The 22,117-nt window shown below is 37.5% G+C and overlaps 1 protein-coding gene across 1 annotated transcript in view; it reads right to left on the bottom strand.

The window, feature by feature from the left end:
- ctnna1 (catenin alpha 1) overlaps positions 1–20,548 on the bottom strand; it is a 54,561-nt gene extending 34,013 nt beyond the window's left edge. Inside the window, exons 1-7 of the mRNA XM_004073394.4 lie at positions 20,298–20,548; positions 18,700–18,818; positions 17,426–17,621; positions 12,528–12,694; positions 10,737–10,856; positions 10,097–10,366; positions 4,867–5,070 (exon numbers count right to left, since the gene is read on the bottom strand). Coding sequence (XP_004073442.1) covers positions 4,867–5,070; positions 10,097–10,366; positions 10,737–10,856; positions 12,528–12,694; positions 17,426–17,621; positions 18,700–18,804 — 1,062 coding nt within the window. The 5' untranslated portion in view covers positions 18,805–18,818; positions 20,298–20,548. The remainder of the gene's footprint in view (positions 1–4,866; positions 5,071–10,096; positions 10,367–10,736; positions 10,857–12,527; positions 12,695–17,425; positions 17,622–18,699; positions 18,819–20,297) is intronic.
- Between the last annotated feature and the right edge of the window lie 1,569 nt (positions 20,549–22,117).

Raw genomic sequence — 22,117 nt, 5'->3', positions numbered from 1 at the left:
AGCAAAAATGTCAAAATCCTTAAGCTGGTTAAAACTCTCCTTCTTTCTCTTTCGGCTTTTCCCATCAGGGGTCGCCACAGCGAATCATCCTTTTCCACCTCACTCTATCATGAACATCTTCTACCCTAACATTAGCCAACTTCATGTCCTCTGTTAAGTCCTCTGTTAAGACATCCTCTGTTAAGACAAGCTGGTTAAAACTAATTCTGTTTATACAGACAAGTATCCAGTTCAAATTTTGAATTAGTCCAATTAAAATTATTTTCAACCATAGCAATCGTGCCCTTTGATTTCTAATCTTAACAGTGGCACAAAACATTAAGAATTATAATACAATTTTAATAGCACATCACATGTTAAATGGAAATTATTCAGAGAAATTAGGATGCATCGTTTTGATTTGAAGTCCCTAATTGAAGGCATCAGCTGCTCCAATTGTTGCTTTGTCTCTCGGTTAAGTTTGTCAGAATATGGTTGTGTTTCAGTGTTTCTTGGCAAATGCTCTAAAAATGCCTACAAAGAATCTGTATGTAAACCAAACCAAAAAAAGTTACATCTCATTTTTGAATTCAATGAAGACACCTAGCATAAAATGTTCAGTTGAAGTTTTCTCCAGCTTTGTGCTGCAACTACTAGTGCCCATCTAGTCTGTCTCGCATGTTCAAAAACTTTGAGTTGACCAATTGTCCTTTAGCAAACATTAGGGTTAGATCTCATTGATATGATGGTTGAGTATGTATTTGGAATTCCTAGAGGGTTCAGTCGATCATTTGACTTTCACTGTTCAAGACTACGGTGGCACCATGTGACTGGAAGTCCACACAATTTGTAGAATTATGCATCCCTTTTGCACTTTGGCCCTTTGTAAACTGTTTTGTTTCCCCTCGTCATCTACAAGACTTTGCCCCCACCAAGCCTAAAAAAAAAAATGTAAAAAAGAAAAAAGAAAAAAAAAAAAGTCAAACAATTCCTATTCTCTTATTCAAACTCTTTGTGCAAAAAGAATGCTTTTCTCTTCCCATTTTCCTTTTGTATTGTAATATGTACAATTTCATATCTGTATAGTGGATAAGATGTGCCAAACTGAAAAAAATATTGTCCCTCAAAAACATATATTTTTTAAATAAAATGGTTATAATTCACAGTGTTTCCAAAGTGATGAATGCTCAAAAACATGGTTTGTCTGTCATTTCTTCCAATGACTCAGTGCGTCTTAGTTCATTATTAAATATTTAAGTCAAAACAAATTTAAAGCTTTAGAGTAAATTTAACTACTAGATATTGAAACTGCAATATATTTCCTAATTCAAATGCTAGAGCAACAAATATTTGATCTTCCATTTTACTTCTGCATGGTAAAATACTTCAAATGAGAGAGTTATAAATCTTAAAGTTATCAAGGCTTATAATTACACCCCACAGCAGGTTCATTCCAGGTCTGTTTGGGTTTTTATCTTCCTAGAGATATCTTTTTTTCTACAATCCAAAAATATGCATATTTGATTGACAGGTAATTAACATGGTTTTAGGATAGTGTGAATTGGTCTGTTCTCACTGAGCAAGGCAGTAAACATATTAAAGTGATCATTGTCTACTTTAAATTAAACTATGGTTAACTACAATTGACCACAAACAGTGAGTTTTAAAGCATTGGCCAAGTATAAAAACAATGTTTAAATACCAGACTTTTTGTCAAAAAGAAAATATGTTTACAGTTGTATCCTACTATTGATCACATATTTCAGTCACAGCAGTTTGGTCACATTTGTTTTCGATCATAAAGCCCTAAATTGTTTAGAAGGAATTAAAATAACAAGCATTACAAAACTTGAGTTCAATTTCTAACATTGACATTTCTGCCATACAAAGAAACCTGTGTAGTGAGCTTTTATGTGGGCAAAGGTTTGCCCATAACTTTCTAACATGGTTAACTATCAGAGCAGGTGTCTTAAGTTCATACAAACACCCTGACCTTTTAAAGCTGCATTGAAGAATTCAAAAATAACCAGCAGGGTGATGAGTTTCATGGATGTAAAAACAACCATGCATCAATTTAAATGTCACCAACGGTATATGTCAGAGCAACCAAACATCACTGTGATGTGAGATACAAATGTGATAGATTGTGGGAAATAAGATGCATTATGCCTACATGTAAAAAGTGGTAGAAACTATTTGACTTATTACAAGCAAAACTATTTGGAAATGGCAGTTTGTAATTTCATTTTGAGCAGCAAGAAAACAATTCAAAAAGCCATTTTTGTCATTTTTAAAAACAACAACTAGGCTTCTCGTAGGAAAAGACCTCAGGAGGTTTTGCTTGTCCATCTTACAAACTACTGTCAATAGTTATTTGCAACATCAGAGAAAACTCAGAACTAACTTTTAGTGAACTTTGCTGCCACCAAGCAGCAACCAGACAGTAAAATATCAGGAAGCATATGGATAGATGTGGCTATACAGCATTTTGTTTTTTATACACACAGAAAGATGCCGTTCTCTGAACTGCATGAGTCACACCTGTGCCCGTCTTCTCTGGGTCTACTAAACAAGACAGCACATATCCTCATAGCAAACATCTTTGTAGAGGCATGATTAACCACATATGCAGCGCTGCTGTCACAATGTATATTTGTAGCTTTTAAAAGTACAGGGTTGAGACACCAGCTCTTTTACTGCCAACTCAAAGCTACAGCTTTCGAAGCTACTAAATCCACAAAGCATCACAACATCTTGCTCCTTGTTAGTACTGCTAAAGCTCAGCATATGGTGCATTTAAAACATTTTTTTTTACTTGTATATACTCTATGAATTTCAATTTGACCGTATTAAAAGATTTTTTAAAAAGTGTAATGTCCCAGGTAAGCTATGTGCTAGCACAAAAAAGCCAAAATTGGCTCCCAAGCTATATGGTTCCTGATCCCTGCACTAAATAATTGTCTAAACTTCCCATAGAAATAGTGAGCAAAAAATATACATGAACATGGGTTTTACTTTTTCAATTAGTGAACACTAAAATATTCCACAATAATTTTTCCCCCATTATCTAGCAAAAGTGACTTAACTTGTGTGGTAGCCAGGATGCAGCACCCCAATCATGTCTTAAAATCCACCTTCTTCAACCATTGACAGAGGTCTCATTTCTTTTAGAAAAATTTCAAGGACTCTCTGTGTAAGTATTGCATCCATCTCTGGTGTGCACTGGCTCCTTCCCAGTCTACAGTCGGTGACGCACACCAGAATTCCGGGCTTCTGCGTCCGGAACGCATCTTGACGTGTGGGTGGTGTCCACTTCATAACATGGAAGTCCCAACACTTTTAAACTTGATGGCGAAGGAGACATTAATAATTGTGGTTTATAGGGAAAGAGCTATGAAAACAAAAGGTCTGGAGCAAGATTTGCACCACTGTGACTTTGCTTATCAACCCTCTTCCTATTGTAGACGGCAGTTGAGCACTAATAAACAGTAAATACACAGAAGTCCGGTATGTCCCACACCATCTGGATACGCGTTCATAAACCATGTGGACCGCGCTATTGAACGCACCACACGCGGACGGTGTGAATGAAGCACTAAATGCAAGTTTTTGTTCGTCTTCTATGGTTGAGGGAGGGTTATACCGCCTCCAAAAGTTCCTGTTGTGCTTTGCGATGACTGTGGCTGATGGTTTTCATAACCATTTAAAATGCCCAGAAATCGTTGACATCCCTAGTGGACTACACAGTTTATTAACACAGAATAAAGCTAAAACAAAACCATAGTATTTCATCTTACAGTGAAATTTAAATAGAATAGTGTACTGCATGAAAGACTTATAACGAGGATTACTTTAACATACAACCAAACAAGGTTTACAGGCTTACTGTGGAGGGTGATTTCTAAATCTCAATTTAGCATGGCTTGGTGATTACATTCTAGATTGAGTACGTTCACACTGGCCAAGACGTGACTAAAAATGTGCAAAGGGCCAGAGGATTTCTGTATTTAGGACCAACTTTGCCTCGATTTTTATTCACTAAATGCTTTTAACAGATGCCTTCCGACAACTGTACCGTTACAATCAAGACAAAACCACTCAAAAACTGCTGAAGATATGACAAAATGTACAGGTCCTGCAATGGCCCCCAGACAATTGTCGGGGGGTCCACTGCACAGGCTTTGTAACCAACCGGTCGCAGATTTGAACGAAGGACAGCCAAAAGCCCTGTAAACACATTTATCTCTATCCAAATTAGTGTGTGCACACGCCAAAAAACTGAGCCGTTTGGTACACCTTTACAAAGTGTTTCTGAGGTGTAGGATGTTTAAATCTGCCCAAACTTTCAGACATAAGTAACTATAGTTCAGAAGCCCCAAAATAGTTCTTCCGCCCCCTTTATTGAAACTTGATTTGGGTGCATTTTTTTTTTGACAAGTGAAACCTCTGAAACTATACTTAAGTCAATGCTTAGCCTAAAAATGCAATATCAATTTTATGACAGTGGATGAATTTTAATTTAAAGAATTTATGTGATATTTATCAGGTTTTCTTTATGTTTTTATTAGATTTCTTATTTTTTAGAAATTTTCAAGCTTTAAAAGTTTTACTTTTGTGCAGTTTAAACCTTAATTATGTACTTTTTTGAGGAAAGAGAAAAATCATAACCAAGCAAAATGGGGTTGGAACTTTGAAACAGGAGAAATTAATCAATATTTAATAAAATGGTATTGAACCATAAATCAAATTATGAACCCATAGATCTCAATCAAGTCAGAAATGCAGCATCTAAACGCACCTTTTGTCACTAGTGATTAAAAAGAGCAAACCAAACTTAGAAGACATAACAGCACATCAAAAATGGGGGAAAAAGTTAAAGACACTTACATTTCCCATGTACTCGCTCAGAAGGTCCTGTAGTGCTTGACGCACAGAGTTGCATTCCGCCACAATGCGCTCCCTGCGGTCATCACGTGTGCAAGAGGAATCAGCCATGAGGGCAGCTCCACTAATAATGCTTTCAAGGCGCTCCTCCAGAGAAGGACGAAAGCGCTCCTCGCTGAACGCCAGAGGGTCAACAATGATTTGTTTCTGTCAGGAAGACACAAGAAGAAGAGATTTAAAAACAGAAAAAGAAAATGGGTGTCTTGTTGCCAGGGTAGGAAAAAAAAAAGCACAGAACTAATATTAAGATAAGACTTTAGTTATCCCACAAAGTGAAAATTCTTTTGACTACAGCAGCAAAGTGACATTCAGAAATCAAAGTAACATTACAACTAAAGACAACATTGTCTTTAGCAGTAATGTATCTTTTAAAAACCGTTAAGGGTTACCATTTAAATGAATGGAAAACATTTAGGAGGCAAGTCTTAGCAACTAAGGATCTATTACAAAAAAACAATTAAAATATGGAAAACAATCAGAAAAAGAACTTCAATCACACTAAATCTATACAGATTTAAAAAGATCTTTATATCTAGAGTGACAGTCTTTTTTTTTTTGGAAATACACTTAAATATTTATACTAACAATATATTTATATCAACAATTCATTGCCTCACATACTTGGGACAAACATAGAATTGCAGTATTTATAGAAATGAACCAAAACCAATTTGGAGGAAAATGGTACTTTTATTTGCTTCAGTTAAAATATAATGAAAAATATTTCAATTTAATATTTCAGGTCGTAAGAGTTTCAAAATTGCTAAATAGCCACTGGTTCAAAAGTTTATTTATTCTGTAGTTTGCTTTAACTATTCTCACATCAATTGAGATTAAATCAAGCAGCTTTAGCCACCAAGTGTGGTGGTAGATGGTTAGTCAAATGGTTGTAACACCTACAGTTGCACACATTTTGTTGAATGACCAAATAACTCCTTGTTGATACAAATAATGGAAAACAGCTGTTGGATTGTTAGATTTTGCGGTTTCTTTAGACAACCACCTCCAGCTCCCTCTATTCTGTCTTGTCTGGCCTCCTCTGTGTGTCATATCCCCATGACAACAGGCATTTGAGAGAGACATGGAGGTGGAAGCCCAGAGAAACAGCACCACTGTTGACTCATTTCCTAATTTTGCCTATGGGCTCTTATACACCAAACCTATTTGAAGAAATGAAAAATCTGCTCTTAAACACAACTACAAGCATTACAGCAAAAATGTATGATTTGCATTCAAAGAAACCTTTACAGAGCAGACTAAAGTGACATAACTACAGCAACAGTGCAGTAAAAATCACTATGCAGTGTGTAGATAAGGTGAGGTTGTTCTTTTTTCAGCAATATCTTAAGTCTAGCTTAGCTAGACATGTTTAAATATTTTTTTTTTTTTACCATGGATGAAATTAAAATATCCAACTGTCTAAATTTAGTGATGCATAGATTTTTAGAATTTTTCCCTTATTACTTGCTTTTACGATTAAAAAAAAAAAAAGCATTTTAAGAGGATTAAAGGAAATTAGGTCATTAATGCTTACAGCTCACTTACAGGGCCAAACAGTCACAAAAAACCTCTCTCTCACTGACAGACCTGGCACATTTAATCAGTTTAATACAAAGGACCAGCATGGTCCAACAAAGCTGATGGCACAATACAGAGTGAAACAAAAAAAACCTGTGAAAACGTGTACTCAATGATGCATTCACAAACACTCAAGATGTTCCTGGCAGCTGATTTCTGGTCAGAACTCAAATGCTTTGCTAAGATCTGTTTTTTTAAAGACTTTTTTCTTAATGAAGCTAATTTTAAAAAAATGGTGCAATAAAATGGCATTGATAAACCAGCCTTGCACTGTTCTCAACGTTTAAACAGAGGAGCTTTCAAGGAATTTTCTTTAAAGATTCCAGTATCATTTTACTATAAGGAACAAGCTTTTCAAGAGTAATTTTCATTTTTCCAAGTGAAGGTAGGTCAACTGAGAAACATGAAAGAATATTGACAAAACCTAATTTTATAGTAAAACATTGACATTCTCCTTTAAAAGAATCATCATTAAACTTTCCTTGGTGACAGTGACTGCTAAGGATAGTTCTAAGGAAGGCTTCCAGAGCAAATGTGGAAAATTAAGCACAGAATTCTAAAGCTGCGTTCACACTGAATGTGATTCATGCATCAAAATTTGACAGACATGATGAAAGGTCCTGCAACGTGTTCTGAAGGTCGGGCGCAGTGCGGTGGTGTGGCAGGAGCGCGTCTCGGTCGTTGTGGCATGGTGCATCCAGAGTTCAAATATCTGAACTTTGGCAACGAAGGCGCAGCATGATGACATGATCAGAGGTCAGAGTTCAAACCAAATACCAAATAGGAAGAAAATCTGATCGCTCTCCTCCTGAACTCCATAAAATGGGTTGTTTTTCCATTGAGACAATATAAAAGGTCGTCTAGCTTTATTCTTATTTTTCCTTTCGCGGACTAATGCATGACAAGTCATCACACCAGGTCACAGAGAGACAAGAGTACCGCTGAAAGCAGCGGTCATTCAGACGCAGCTCTTGCAGCAGATGGCGAGCCTCACAGTACTGGGAGAGGGTCTGAACTAGGCCTGCACAATAAATCGCAAATTTGTCGTTATCGCAATATCAAGCTATGAAATCCGCATATCGCAAAAGACGGCGAAACTTGCAATAAATGGTTACCTTAAATGTGTTTGAACAATCTCATGGCAGCTTGAAGTATTTAACGAATCAAATAAATCTCTTTATACCGTTTTCACAAACATTCATGATAGAATGGGCCACTCTCAGGAGCTCGTGTGGAACGTGGAACTGTCATAGGATGCCACCTGGGTAACAAATCCAGTTATGAAAATTCCTGGCTCCTAAATATTCAACTCCATCATAACAAAATGGAAGAATTTGAGAACAACAGCAACTTAGCCATGAAGTGGTAGAACACGTAAACCACCGGAGAGGGGTCAGCGGATACTCAAGCGCATAGTGGATTGCTACAGAGCTAACTTTGTGACCTTCCGATTAGTCCAAGTAGAGTTAGCAGAGAGCTTCTTGGACTGGGTTTCCAAGACAAAGCGGCTGCATCCAAGCCACACATCACAAAGTGCAATGCAAAGCATGGATGCAGTGGTGTAAAGCACACTGCCACTGGACTCTAGAGCAGTGGGGACACGTTCTCTACAGTTTCATTGTTTGGAGCGGGCTCCTTCCTCTACCAACATGACTGTGCACAAGGCGAGATCCACAAAGACATGGATGAGAGAGTCTGGTGTGGATTAACTGGACTGACCAGCACAGAGTTCTGACCTAGACCCAATAGAACACCTTTGGGATGAATTCGAGCGGAGACTGAGAGCCAGGCCTTCTCAACCAACATCAGTGTGTGACCTCACCAATGCACTATTAGAAGAATGGTCAAAGATTCCTATGAACGCACTCCTCAACCTTGTGGACAGCCTCAGGGCTCGACATAGCCATTTGTCCGCTGGCCCGGTCCTGTTTTTCGAGCAGTACGGACCACAAGACTTTATATTTTACTTGTCCGCTCGGGCCACTAAAATATCTAACAATTAATACATTTTTTTACCTTTTACAATAAAGTATATTTTGCGAAAACGTGTAGATTTACCTCGTCTTTATAATTCACTTTTTCTGCTAGTCCTGTGTTCAGACTTCAAGGGTTTCTATGGGAAACCTTTTATCACTCTTCTCCTCTCCCACCTGCGCGCTCGGCTGTCACTGCCAAGCACCACGCGGCACGCACTCACTCATTTTTTTTTTCAAACTTTATTGAATGTAACAATTCAATACTAAACAATGTTAAACAGCAACAACGAAGGAACAAGCCAGTGGGTTATTATTACATTTTAGGCAGATATATTTAAACTGACACACATATCAGTGCGTCCCCTGGTGGTTTTTCACCGCGATGATCATAAATCCAACACCGTCACTGAAGAGAGACTGAAGCATGTCAGAGATGTGGAAGACATGGCAGGAATAGATAGGAATATGTCAGATGGAGTGACGGGTGGAATTAGTAGTATGGACAGCAAGATATTTAATGAATGCATTGAAGATGAAACTGTATGCACTAAGCTTTAAGCTGAATGTCAAAGAATCAAAGGCAACTCAAAATACCTGAATCTCAGACTCAAATGGAGTACAAGGTCAAACTACTTAATTTTGTTTTTCTTTACAACACTGTAAGCAGTAAGTATTTCTAGTTAGCTGAATGATCTCAGTAATTTAATTGTATTTAATTTTTCAATTATTTAATTTAATTAGGTAACTAAAGTAACTAAAAAGTAAATGTAACTTTGCAACAGTAACAAAAAGCAGAACCTTAAGGCAGTCAGGGCAAAAAAGTCAAAACTTCTTAACTATTGATTAGGAACAAATGTGAAATAGCAGTGATTAGAAGCAGCATGAAAACTTCTTAACTAGTGTTAACTACTACACTGCAGCGCTCTCTTCAAAACATCTGAAACAGACTAGAGCAGATTTAAGTTTGACATGCACAATTTTTAGTCATTGAAAAGTGTATAAATAAGTGCTAGATGTCACCAGAATGCACCAAATTGCACCATATTAAAATTTTCCGGGGGGGCATGCCCCCGGACCCCCCTAAAGTTGCAAGCACCTGCGGAGCGGCGGGTCTCGCTGTGCGCGGTGTCGGGCCAGTAACTTTCAAAAACTACTGGCCCTGTGGGCCAGTGCAAATTTCTGGGCTATGTCAACCCCTGAGCCTTCTCAGAAAGAGTTGCAGACGTAATAGCTGCAAATGGTGGACCTACATCATATTGAACTCTATGGAATAGGATGGCACTTCAGTTCATATGCGAGTCAAGGAAGATGAGCAAATACTTTTGGTAACAGTGTACAAGGGCAAAAGGAGAGCAAATGTTTATATTATTAAAAGAAACTAATCAAGGTATGAAAAAGTTGTGACTAAAAAACAAACTCAATGTGCCTTAGTTACTATTTTATCTGTCAAACAATATTTATAATTATACAGTTTAATATAATTTTACATGTAATTGTATTATATATGATGCATTATTTATCAGTAATACCAGGTTGTCTTTATAATTTGTACTTTAGCTGGAAAGCTAAATAAAACTAAACAAATAGATGATGACCTGTAAGCCATATTTTTGACTTACATCAAAATTGTTGAGGGCGTAAGCCAGCTCTCCGCCCCCTGCTGGATGACCGAGTGCCGAGTCTTCAGCGGTCGTGGCCTGGGCAGCATTGGAGATTCCGGACACTGCTTGCTGCAGCTGCTTGTAGATCAGGTCACGGTTAGCCTTGTAGGCTGCCACGTCAGGATGCTGCAGGCAGGCACGGGTTGCTGTGTACAGCAAGGGGATGTTCCTTTGTAGCACTCCACGCGCAGCAGCCATTTGGTCCTTGTGATGGACGTCCTTTAGCTCCTAGCAGAAAGAAATGAAAGGATGGAAAATGAATTCATGTAATGGAAAATGGTATACTTCAAGGGATGATGTTCTCTCAATTCAAAACTCAGCCTGTCATGCCCTTACGAAGAGACTAAGAGTTTGTCATGGATGACCCAAATTTGCTTTTGTCGCCTGGGGTAACACTGTAATAATCAGGCCATTCTAAAGAGCCTTTGCAATATAATGTGCTTCTATTTAGAACCAAGCACTCAAAAATATGCTGATATGAGGGAACAGATAGTGAACACTAGCAAAACAAAAAACCCTTAAAACTTAATAAATAGGTATATTCTCCAGTGAATAAAGTGAAAAGAACAAATTGAGGAACACATATGAGGAACATTACCTGTTGTCTCTTGGCAGCCATCGAGTTCAGCTTGTTCACCTCTGGTTTCAGAGCGCTGTTTTGGTTTTCCAAGTCCTGCTCTGTAGCTGCATTACGCACTTTAACCAGACCATCCTCCACCTGAACCAAAGAGACCAACAAACAGGTTCAAACAATGAAATTTGAAAACTCACATTTTGTTAATACAAGAATAAATCTGAAGAGTATTCTTTTTTACACTTAAAATCAGTAGTTACATCATGTATGTTACGGGTAAAGGCTATATACTTATGTAGCACTACATTTCTTGAAGGCCAAATCACTTCACAGTCACCTTTACTATGCTTTACTCACATTCATCCATACACACACAGCCACATACTAATGGCAGCTCAGAGCCAACCTATAACCACCAGGAGCAACGTGGGGTTCGGTGTCGTGCCCAAGGACACTTCGACTCACGGGCGGGCAAGGCAGAAACCGAACCGGCAATCTTTCGATCAGAGGTTCATCTCTCCACCTCTACACCACACCCGTCTCAAAATACAAAGCTCAATCTAAATTACTCGAAAAGAAGTGAAACTTCCAATGCCCTGCAGCTTCAAGGAAGAAACCGCACTGCAGACAAAACGGAGAATCCTTTTGTATTCTCAACTTTACTATGCATCAGGTTTTTTTTTTTGTTTTGTTTTTTTGCAATGCTATCGTTTGTCAATAAAAATAAACCTCATTTATCTGGCTTTTATGTCCTTTTTGTAGAACATTTGTCAACAATCTACACTGGAAGTAAAGTTTATATGCCCACTTATAGCTGTAATAGGGCATTCATACATTGCAAGACAATATCTTTTAAGAGTCCAGTCATCTGTGTTGCTCTGGTCTACTCACTGCAATAAACTATTACAAAAGCAACAGCATTTATCTAGTATGCCGACAGTACACAGAGAAGAGACACAATGAAAAGTTGACTACCTTGCTTACAGATTTAGGATGCATTTGTGCAGGTGACTATGTGGAGGGACATCATAAAAACTAATGTTCTGTATGTGAGTTTAACACTATTGTGCATTTGACATTCTGCACGTTATAAACCTTTGTTCAGCTTCAACTGTAATTTGATACAAGTACATTTGGTTCTTTTAGCGATCCTATGAAGTTTAACCTTAAAGAGCTGCAGAACCTGAAATCTGTAACCAGACTTGAAGACATTTTTGTTTATAAAAGCAGTTTCATAATGTTTCAAACAAACATAAATGATTTTTGCAATTGTTTTAGGATAATGCACTTGGAATTCATCTAACAAAAGCCTGTAAGGCTATGGTTGACTACCTTCTCTACACTCTGGTGCTTTTCTGGTCAATCTCTGCAGCAGTGCTGGGTAGATTCTAGATAGTAATAACACTTCTATTCTTTTGAAACACCAACATGAACAAATTTTCAGGTGAAGTGCTAAAATAGGTGGCACTACATGAAACTTGCTCAAGTTGAGGAGAAAACAAAGAGCCCTTATGTCTTATATAGGATAAACCTTTGCCATTCAAAATAAATAAACATTTTACTAACATTTTACTGACACTTAAATCAAAAACCTGTGAAACAGCAGTACCAATCTTTATGTTCCTGTTTTGAACCAACCTTCTGCTACTTTATCTTTAGGGTTACAGAAAACAAAATGTGTTCAACCATTTTTTAACTTGTAATAGGTATATTTTCAGCATAGAAACATTAGACTTTGTTTATTAGAGTAGATAATTTTGTGAATGGTAATTATATTGGTCTTTAGGTAAAACAGACAAAGAAAAACCATCTCACCAGTTTAAGCTGAACGAGGAGTTTGTACACATCAGACATGTCTGCCAGCACCAGCAGATGCGTGACAGCTGAGAGCAGGGCCCTGGCAGCACGAACCATATTACCCCTCTTTACAGAGGAGCAGGGGTCTTCTGCAAATTCTCCTGAAGCTTGCCTCATTGACTCTCCTGGGAAAAAAGGCCAAAAGAACAACAAAAGCATTGAAACACCATTAGTTTTACACAGTAAAAATGACACTGGACAAAACACTTAACACTAATGTCACATTTTCAACCAGTTAGCCATGAATACATTTTAATTAAACATGATGTAAAAATAAACGTCCATTTAGAGAGGGGCAAATGTGTTTGATAGTCACTAATTCTGCATTACATTCTTCCAATCATCCTCTCTCCGGAAAACTTTAGAAAAGCCTGGACATGTGCTGGTTTTAGCAAGAGGACTTTTGAGCATTGCAGTATTTTTAATCCATAACTGTGATACCAACAGTACAACAGTACCAGTAACCTTTTTGCTGTGGTCCCAACTCTAGCAGTTCCCTTAATGTAGTTCAGTGCCGTTTCCTCACCATGCGTAAGACTGTTTTAAAACTCAGGGGTGAGGCCAATTTAGTGGCACATGCAGCCTTATTTCTCACTGGTGCAACTAATAACGATCTCAGATCACACCAATGCACCCAGCATACAGTGCACACTGACAACTTTTAGTTTCACTGAGCCCAGCAACTGGTACACCTTTGCTGTTCTTTCAGGACTGCGACTGTCGCCTTCTGCTCTGGTCCAACCAGCCACTGCTACACCTATCTGGGTATTAACTAAACATCTTTATTGATGAGTGCAAAGTTGAAAAGTGTGCAACCCAGAAAGTCACCTGGTCCCGATGGTGCTTAACCAAAGCTTAGAGTTAGACGTTCCTCTAAAGCCTGTTTTCCTGTAGTTTTTTAACCAGGCAGGTCTATCGCGATAGACTTATTTTGAAGGGTCAAAAAATAACACTCCCTGGCTGCTAACATTTTCTCCTCTTTAACTCTGGCACTTAAAGTTAGAGGGTTAACCGCCACATGCCGAATAAATGTTAGCATAAACTTAGTCATGTTTAATGGCTGTCATTTAGGTGAATTTCTTTTGTCCTGCCCTCCTCTACGTCTACACTCGACACGCTCCCCACCCGCGGTCACCTCACCTTTGTGTAGTGTTCAGTTTAAGCTATTGAAACAGCGGAACATGAGGCGGTTTTCAACAGTATCCAGTGAGAACTGGAGGATAAAGCTGCTTCACTTACAGCTGCAACAGACAGATTAATAAAGTGTTGATTTGGAGACAGCGCTGTTGTTAGGCACTGATGCTACGATGCTAATGATGCTTTGTTAAACTGTTCCATGTGACATCCAAATGTAAACACAGAGTGAAAGTATTTTTACTGACTGGCCTTTAAGACGTGGTAGATAAAAAAAATAATCAATTCAAAAGGACATTAATAAAAACGGAATTCTCTAAACAATAACAGAATTAAATCCCGTGTGTTTTAGCAGCGTCTTTGTAGAATTACAAAGCAGTGTAACAAAATGTGCTGAATCCTCTTGCTCCCCTTCTTTGTGAGAGCTGCAGCTTTAATGTCAATGATGTATAGCAATAATTATAAACATTTGATTATTTTTAGTTTTTTTTATATGACTTAATATAAAATGTGATCACCTGGAGGCAGAATTAGGAAATCTATCGTGAATTTCTCTGATTTTGAGTTCACAGTTAGATGACAATTACTTTTGTGCATTTTCTTAAATAATTTTACTGGCATTTCTGTGTAAAATAGAGTTACAATAATTTGGCCGGTAAATAAATATGTTTGGCTGGTAGTAACGCGCACTGCAAATTGTGCAGAAGACATGTTCCTTCTAAAACTGGAAATACCACCTGAAGCAGAGCCACCAAGCATGCTCAATCTTAGACTGAATAAAAAACAATGATTCTCCGGCAAAACAAAGGTAAGACCAGCACAGCAGCAACAGTCTAAACAAGCTTATTCAAAGGATGTTGACAAAAATGTTTGTCAGTATAGAAAATAACTATACTATTTTAAACTGACCAGTAGCAGGTTTTATGAAAACCATTGAAAATGAGTTCTTCTACTCAGACTGCAGATTCTGTTTGTATTGAACCCACTGCAGTTTGCTAATCAGGAGCAGGTGGGTGTGGACAATGCTCTGCTTTACTTGTAGCACCAGACTTTGTACCATCTGGGTCAGAACTGTTTTGTGGAAGTGAGGTTTGTAGACCGTATCCGATAATTTTTTAAGTGTTTTATAAAAAGCTTTGAGGGTTTTTTTTCTGTGTGGTTGCTACAATCCTTAGAATGTCTCTATGGAGAATAATGTATATATCTTCCATTTGATAAGATATTCTTAACTACCGTACAGTTTTCTTAAGTCAAGAAGAAAACAAAGCTTGGATTAGATTGATTAATAAACCTGTGCAACATCCTAAATACGACAAGCGAAAAACAACCTACACTTAGTTTCTGTAAAAGCAGTTGGAGTTAAAAGTAAGAAGACGTCATCTCCCAGACAGCCACAGTCCCAGATATGTCAAGGTGCTTCACAAGTATTCACTTTTCCTCCTTCAATTGTCTGTTTGCAGTGCATCTATAGAGTCTAAGCTATGGGAAACTGCAATTCCACTATTAGGTTACAATAATCCGTCCACTGAACATGGGTAAAATTATGAAAGTACAGGAACTAACATCTTTCCTTAGGTATTTAAGTGGTGTGTGGTTAGAACAATTAACAAAGATTTTTTTTATTTTTGTGTCAAATACAATCTTATTAAAATATCAAATACCAGTTTGTTTGCTCACGCCATTGCTAAGCATTGTTGAAGTTAAAAAAAAATATTAAAACAGGCAATGATTGCACATTGAGGTATTTTACAAGCCAAAGCTACAACAGTTTGTGCAAATGATGAAGAATATGTACCACAGACACACTACCCCGAGGCTGTTATTCCCCCCATGAAGAAAATCAATAAGGCCATTCTCATGAGGGCAGATAGCGATCAGTACGCCTTTAATAAACTTTCATCTATCCATCGCTCCCTGAGCGATGCAGCCCAAAGTGTGCATGATAAAATGATTAAAATGTATATGACACAAATAACCTTACAGAAGATTTGACAAGGTAGAGACAGAGAGGAAGGGCAAGGCGAGGGTCAGCAAGGACATGGGTAAGCAGAAATGGCTGCTTAAAGGCATGGAAATTTCTCAGCTTCACTAAGCAGCATTTATAAACATGGTAAATTGTTGAAACAACCACGAAATAGAAAATCTGCTAATAGAGAGATTTTAAAAAATATATATACAATAAACAGTCATCTGATTTATGTGAAATATCTTTTCTTCCCATTTTAAAAAGTCTGTAAGCCATAGCTCCATGCAATGGTGGGAGTGGGAACGTTACCAAAGTCGATGGCTGTATTTTAAGTCTCATCATGCTCCACTGAGCAGCATGGCATAGTTGACAGCCAGGCCTAGGCACTAGCTAACAGTCACTGAATTCCAACACAGTGACAGCTTATCACAACTACATTAACATACCTGGTCACTGAACAAGCCACATGCTATGTAGCAACACGTCTGCTTCCTCCCAACTATCTAGAGTGGAGGATATCTAACTTACTAGACATCAGCAGACTAAAAACTATTCACAGTAGAAGATTTCTAACTCAGTAAAAAAAAAAAAAATCAGCAGGAAATAGAAATGATAGTGACACAGCCATCAAAACCACCCAAGTCATGGCTTCTGGGCCTCAACCCTGCTTACATGTCAAAACACAGCAACTGCAGGGTGGGAAAAGGAATAAATTAGAATATTTTCTGGTTGTGAGATGATGGAATGACTGCAATTGTGCTGCTGACCATGTTGGACTATTAGCTTTATAAATGTGTAATAAAACTGAACAGAAACAGACTAAGTGGGTTGACTCACTTAAAAAAAGCAAGCTATTAAAAATTTTTCTCAGTTCACAAAGTGTTGCTTCAATCTCTGAGGATTGTAACAGGGATAGGTTGAAGAACCATTCCAATCATCTTTTGATATCTTGTAACAGAGTTCCCATTGATCTTTTAATTATGATAGTGACGTTTTTAGCCCCCCCAAAAAAATCCTGTGTCATTTCCTAGAAACTGGCCACAACAGTCAGTTGTGGCCAGGACTGTTGACGCTGAGTAACCCTGCGTTCATTTCCCAATCTCCCATTGCTTTTGCTTACATTCTCTCCCACTTGTTTACAGCCCCTCACAAACCCAACCTTGCAACGATTGACAATTTGAGTAAAGAAATCCTCAGAAATGCTGTTTTAATCTTAATGTTATTTTTATATATCCTCCTTTATGAGAAAAAGTCTGCAAGAACATTTTAAAAAACACGATTTTCATTGGAGTGGGTCTTTAAGCATCACATCTGCCACAAAAATTGTTTATGCATTACTAACTTAGCGAGGATTGGTGGGACAAATCTTTCAATTGTAGTAAAAGTTAAATCTAACTGAGAAACCTCTGAAATATATACAAGCTTTAGTCCCACACTAGAATTAGCAAATGCAGTCACATTTTGTGTGTATAACACTCTCGTTTTACATAACTGTTAGTTTAGGGGCAAGTTACTAAATGTCTGCATGTATTAATGAAAAGTCATTAAATGCTCTTCATAAAAACCTCAAAGCAGAAATGGATATTAATAAATTAGGAGTTGATTTTGTCCAATAAATACCCTTATTTCAAAGTTTTGCACTGGGGAAAATGATAAGTACACAGACCATGACTTATTAATTATCTATTCCATTTACAGAAGCGCTCTAAACAAAACAGAAACCGCACACTGCAGCAATGCGTCTTTTTTAATATACCTTGCTTACGGACATCCTCCACTGCAGCCGTCAGCTCATCCTTGAGGAACTGGCTTTCCTTTGCAATCTTCTCTCCTTTCTCAAGGAAGTTCTGAGTTGCAGTCTCCACTGAAGCAGCCAAAACATGAGCCTTTTTAGAGCGCCCCTTCTTCTTGTTAGATGGACCTTTATTACTGGAATTTACCAGTGTGGTAACCTATCGAAAGAATAGATGGCAGAAAATATATCAGCATCCCGTAATCCATATTTAACAACAACTTTGTAAATACAGTTTTTTCATGAAAACACTAAAGTATTGCTAGATTTTATTCTGTATTGAATTTTCTTAAAGGATCAGAAATATAACCACTATTTTTATGCAATATAATCAGACGTGCACCATGTTCTAATGTCACAATATACAAACAAAGAAATCTGTTATACCTTCTCCATGTTATATATAACTAAGTCATTTACCTATTCAAGTGTATGTGCAGCACAAACACAGTTCTGGTAGGTTGTGTGGACTATTTAGACCACTTGTGTCTTTGGAAGTGATACAACCTCCAGAATTGAAATTCAAATTTGATTCAATATAAAAGTTATAGGATAATTAAGTAGGTGGGCTTTGCCCTGATGAGAGTCTGATAGATTCAAATCTCAGTTTAAGGCCAAATCCGAATTCTTCCCCTACCCCTCTTGCTTCTCCCTAACCGTCCAATTGTAAGGGCATTTAGAGGTATAGGGCTATCCCGAAATAGATTTTTTTTTTTTTTTTATATATATTGGGAAACCTTCAGTTGGAGGGCTCTGTATCCCTCTACCGCGATGTTAATCCGAGGCACGCTGTGCCACGGAGGAGAAACACTTTTCTTCATGTGGGTGTGCTCTGAGGCACAAGTTTCCATGTAAATGTAAATAATGACTTTTTTAAAGATATAAAATTGATGATATACATTTTTTACACAAGAAACACAATGGCAAATTACAATCCAATAGATTTTAAGTTTTTTTTAAATGAATTTAAAGCAAACAATTAATTGAAATGTGAATTAACAAAAATGAATCATAAATAGTAAAAATATATTGTATCGGTATCAGCCGGAAAAGATTATATCGGCCCATCCCTATTTGAAATTTTTCATTAAACTTCAAATTGCAAAATGCATTTTCAATTTCCATGATCAGATTGCAAATGAAATTGTAAACTGAATATCACTTTAAATTATGGCGAATAAAAAACAAAAACAAAAAAAGCTCCATATTGCACCATGGTAAACCAACCACTTTATTACCTGGGTAACAAGGGGCTCCAGCAGCCTCTCCACTGCTAGAGTGCGTATCTCCAGGCTCTTTGGGTCCCATTTAAAGTTGATGTTAGGCGTGGCGAAAGTTGACATTGTGTCTGGCTTTCCTGTCGGTTAAAAAACATTTTGAAGGTTATTGACACAAAACACTTCAATTACTAATCTTTGTTCTCCCCCAAACGTGTCACATTGATCAATGAGGCTAAAGCTGGATAAGTTATTGAAAAAGAAATGTGTAATCTAACATCTTCATTGTGCCAGCACAACAATTAGCTTTTAGTACCAACATATAGAAACTCTTCAGCTTAAAAAAAGAAGTGAAAGGACGCATAAAAGGCATTTGAATTTTGCATTTTTTCTCACATTGTCATGTAGATTAGAAGTGATTTTTTGCGACATTTATAAATGAGTAAAGTTGTCAATTATAACAAGAGAAAAGGGGTGAAGGGAGTGTAAATGTAATTAATTACAATAATTTTGACAAGTCAAAATGTAACAAAGTTTGACTTTACAGACAGAGTGCATGTTGCTGTAAATTCTAACCCTGTTTCTCCATTTTTAGGTAATTCAATTGAATGTGGCTTCTCAAGCACAGCCTTTCATTTTTAGAGTATTTCTCTAAATTATATTAAAGATTTCGACCATTTAAAAGTAAAGTAAGATATGAGAACTAAATTAGCCATCTGAAAGAAGTGGTCTGTTGGAAAAACATATATATATATATATATAAAATTGAAAAAGAAATTAAAAAAATAAAGCAAAATAATGGTCAACGTCTGTAATCCCTGCATTTTATACTATTTCACGCGTGTCGGTAGTCATTTGTTTGTCTGGTGTTACTTGAAGCCCACATGGGTCAAACTTTTATCAAGCTTACTTGATAAAATTAGCTGCTGTGTGATGTGGTCCGTCAAAATGAAACCAAATCCTGAGCGAAAAACTAACACGGTTGAGTGCGTGAAACACAGAATAAAACAAAATAAAAACACATAGTTAGTGGAAATGAAAAATGGTAACGTGTGGAAAATTGGGTCACAGTTCGATTTATTGCTTTTACTAAAGAAAGTGGGTCAGAATGGCCAAACAAACTTGCTAACAACATCTAGCGCTAACTACTCGTGCTTTTAAGTAAAGTGACACTTGTTGTCTCGAGCCACAAAGTTTAGTTAAAGGTTTAATCTTAAACAAAGTAAACAGTTCAAGTATTTTAAAACAAACGAAGAACCACAAAACTTCAAAAAGTATAACAAGTCTCAACAGGTATTTCATGATTTCGACACACCTAACTAACTGTACGCAGCAGCTTGCAACCATTTAACGTAATACCGTAATGAAGCTCAGCTAATATTGCTAGCATGTCAACAACAAACGGTAGCTTAGCTTTGTTTGTCCGCTTTACGACCGAGAGAACTTTATCGGTTAAAAAGTTTTTTAACTGGCTAATCATCCATCTAAAAACGTCATAAGTACTCGTTCTAATGTAGGTAAAGTGGGAACAAATGTATATCTTCCGACAACCATCCAAGATACGGGAGAGTTTAAAAGTTCAAAATGGAGGAAGGAGAAGTATGGAATTCCGACCTTACCTCAGAAGTTTTCTTCTCTTTCCTCGCCTCGCAGGCTCCCTTAAATGAATGCCCTCGAGTCGACCACTCAAAACTAGGGCTGCGTCGCCTTCTTTAGATACTTGTAACCGAAAGTTAATTTAATACCACCCAAAAGATCCTGAGAGCAGAATATCCAAAGAGTTTCGATGAGAGGCAGACTATTGCTCAACAACGGCAGTAGCGGAGGGCTGGGGCGGTGACCGAGTTCCTGAACTTCCTGGCAGGGAGACAGGGCGGACTCAAGCCGCAGCAGGCCCGTCAAGTAGGGAGGTGTTTAGGCGTGGCACCTAGCGCGTGAATGTCCATATATGGTCATTTGAAAAATCCGACAAAGACTAACTTTATCATGCCTGTTTTGTCAGCTAACTATCATCAAAAGTTTTCAGGAAGAGCAACTTATTTGATAAACCTTGTTTTTTTTTAGTTAAACAGATAAAAAAAATAGAGATAGATAGATAGATAGATAGATAGATAGATAGATAGATAGATAGATAGATAGATAGATAGATAGATAGATAGATAGATAGATAGATAGATAGATAGATAGATAGATAGATAGATAGATAGATAGATAGATAGATAGATAGATAGATAGATAGATAGATAGATAGATAGATAGATAGATAGATAGATAGATAGATAGATAGATAGATAGATAGCGGACGGACAGATAATGTTCTGGATTGTTTTAGGCGCCTCTTTGCACAGCCTACACTTTGGGTCTTGTCTGGTGTGATAGATCTGAGCCTCTAGTGGGGTCTTTTATTTGTGATTATGCTTTTTTTGTCAAAATAGAAAAACAAATGGCATTTTCTAGTACATCGTTTCTTCAGAGCTGTAGTAGATCATCAGAAATTCGCCTCTGAGATGTGGGCAGAACTGTTGGCGCAGAGTACACCTGCCCCCTTTTCCTATTATCCATCTGTTTGCACGCTTTGCCGCTAGCTTACAGCCCCTCACAGTGCCAATATAACATTATCTGTGCAACAAAAATGGCATGCAATATTGAAGCTATCCAGCCATTCAAGTTCATGCCAGATGCAATCCAGGACGAGGAAAACAAAAACATGCATGGATCTTTTTGTTTGCAAGTGGATGCATCGGAACAGTGGAGCAGGGAGCTTGTGGCTCGCTGATTGTAACACCTACGTCACAGCTACGAGCTTTTTCCAACGGCTTTTTTTCCCCGTCTTTTCCTGATTCATAATGATTTGAATAAAGAAATACTCAGAAACACAATTTTCATTTTAATTCTCTTTATAAATGTCCTCCATCATGAGAACAAAAACATATAAGTAACCCAAACTAATTTTCTTTAACTATTAAATAATTTTCTTTTCACTTCTTTTTTTCTGTTTTTAAGACTGTCACTTTAAATATTATTATGTTAAAATATCACAAGCCCCCAGTGAAAGAGAGTGCTCAGCCGAAGCAGCATTAGGCAGAGACATGCATTCACTGTCTCCCGCGTTGTATTAATATAGGCATTGATGAAAAATCCCCCTGCATCAGTGCAGACATTTCAGTTCGGGATTTTAATTGAGATGGAATAGCCTGTAAATATGAGAAATCATTCAACTTCAAGGTCAATAAAAATTACATTGCTTATGATCTGCATGCTGTCCCCACACATTTAACTTTTGTTACAGCTGTGACTGTTAACATTTAAACATTTCAGACAAGTGTTTTGGTTGTGGCCTAATGAAGTGTGACAGACATAAATAGATTATCTAAAGAGACCAAGGGCCAGACCCTTCACCCCGCATTTACTTTCCATTTATACACACATACAGTGCATG

Source organism: Oryzias latipes, chromosome 10 (assembly GCF_002234675.1).
Source record: "Oryzias latipes chromosome 10, ASM223467v1".
Taxonomy (NCBI): domain Eukaryota; kingdom Metazoa; phylum Chordata; class Actinopteri; order Beloniformes; family Adrianichthyidae; genus Oryzias; species Oryzias latipes.
Note: the sequence above shows the minus strand (reverse complement) of the source record. Positions and strands in the feature narration are given on the sequence as shown.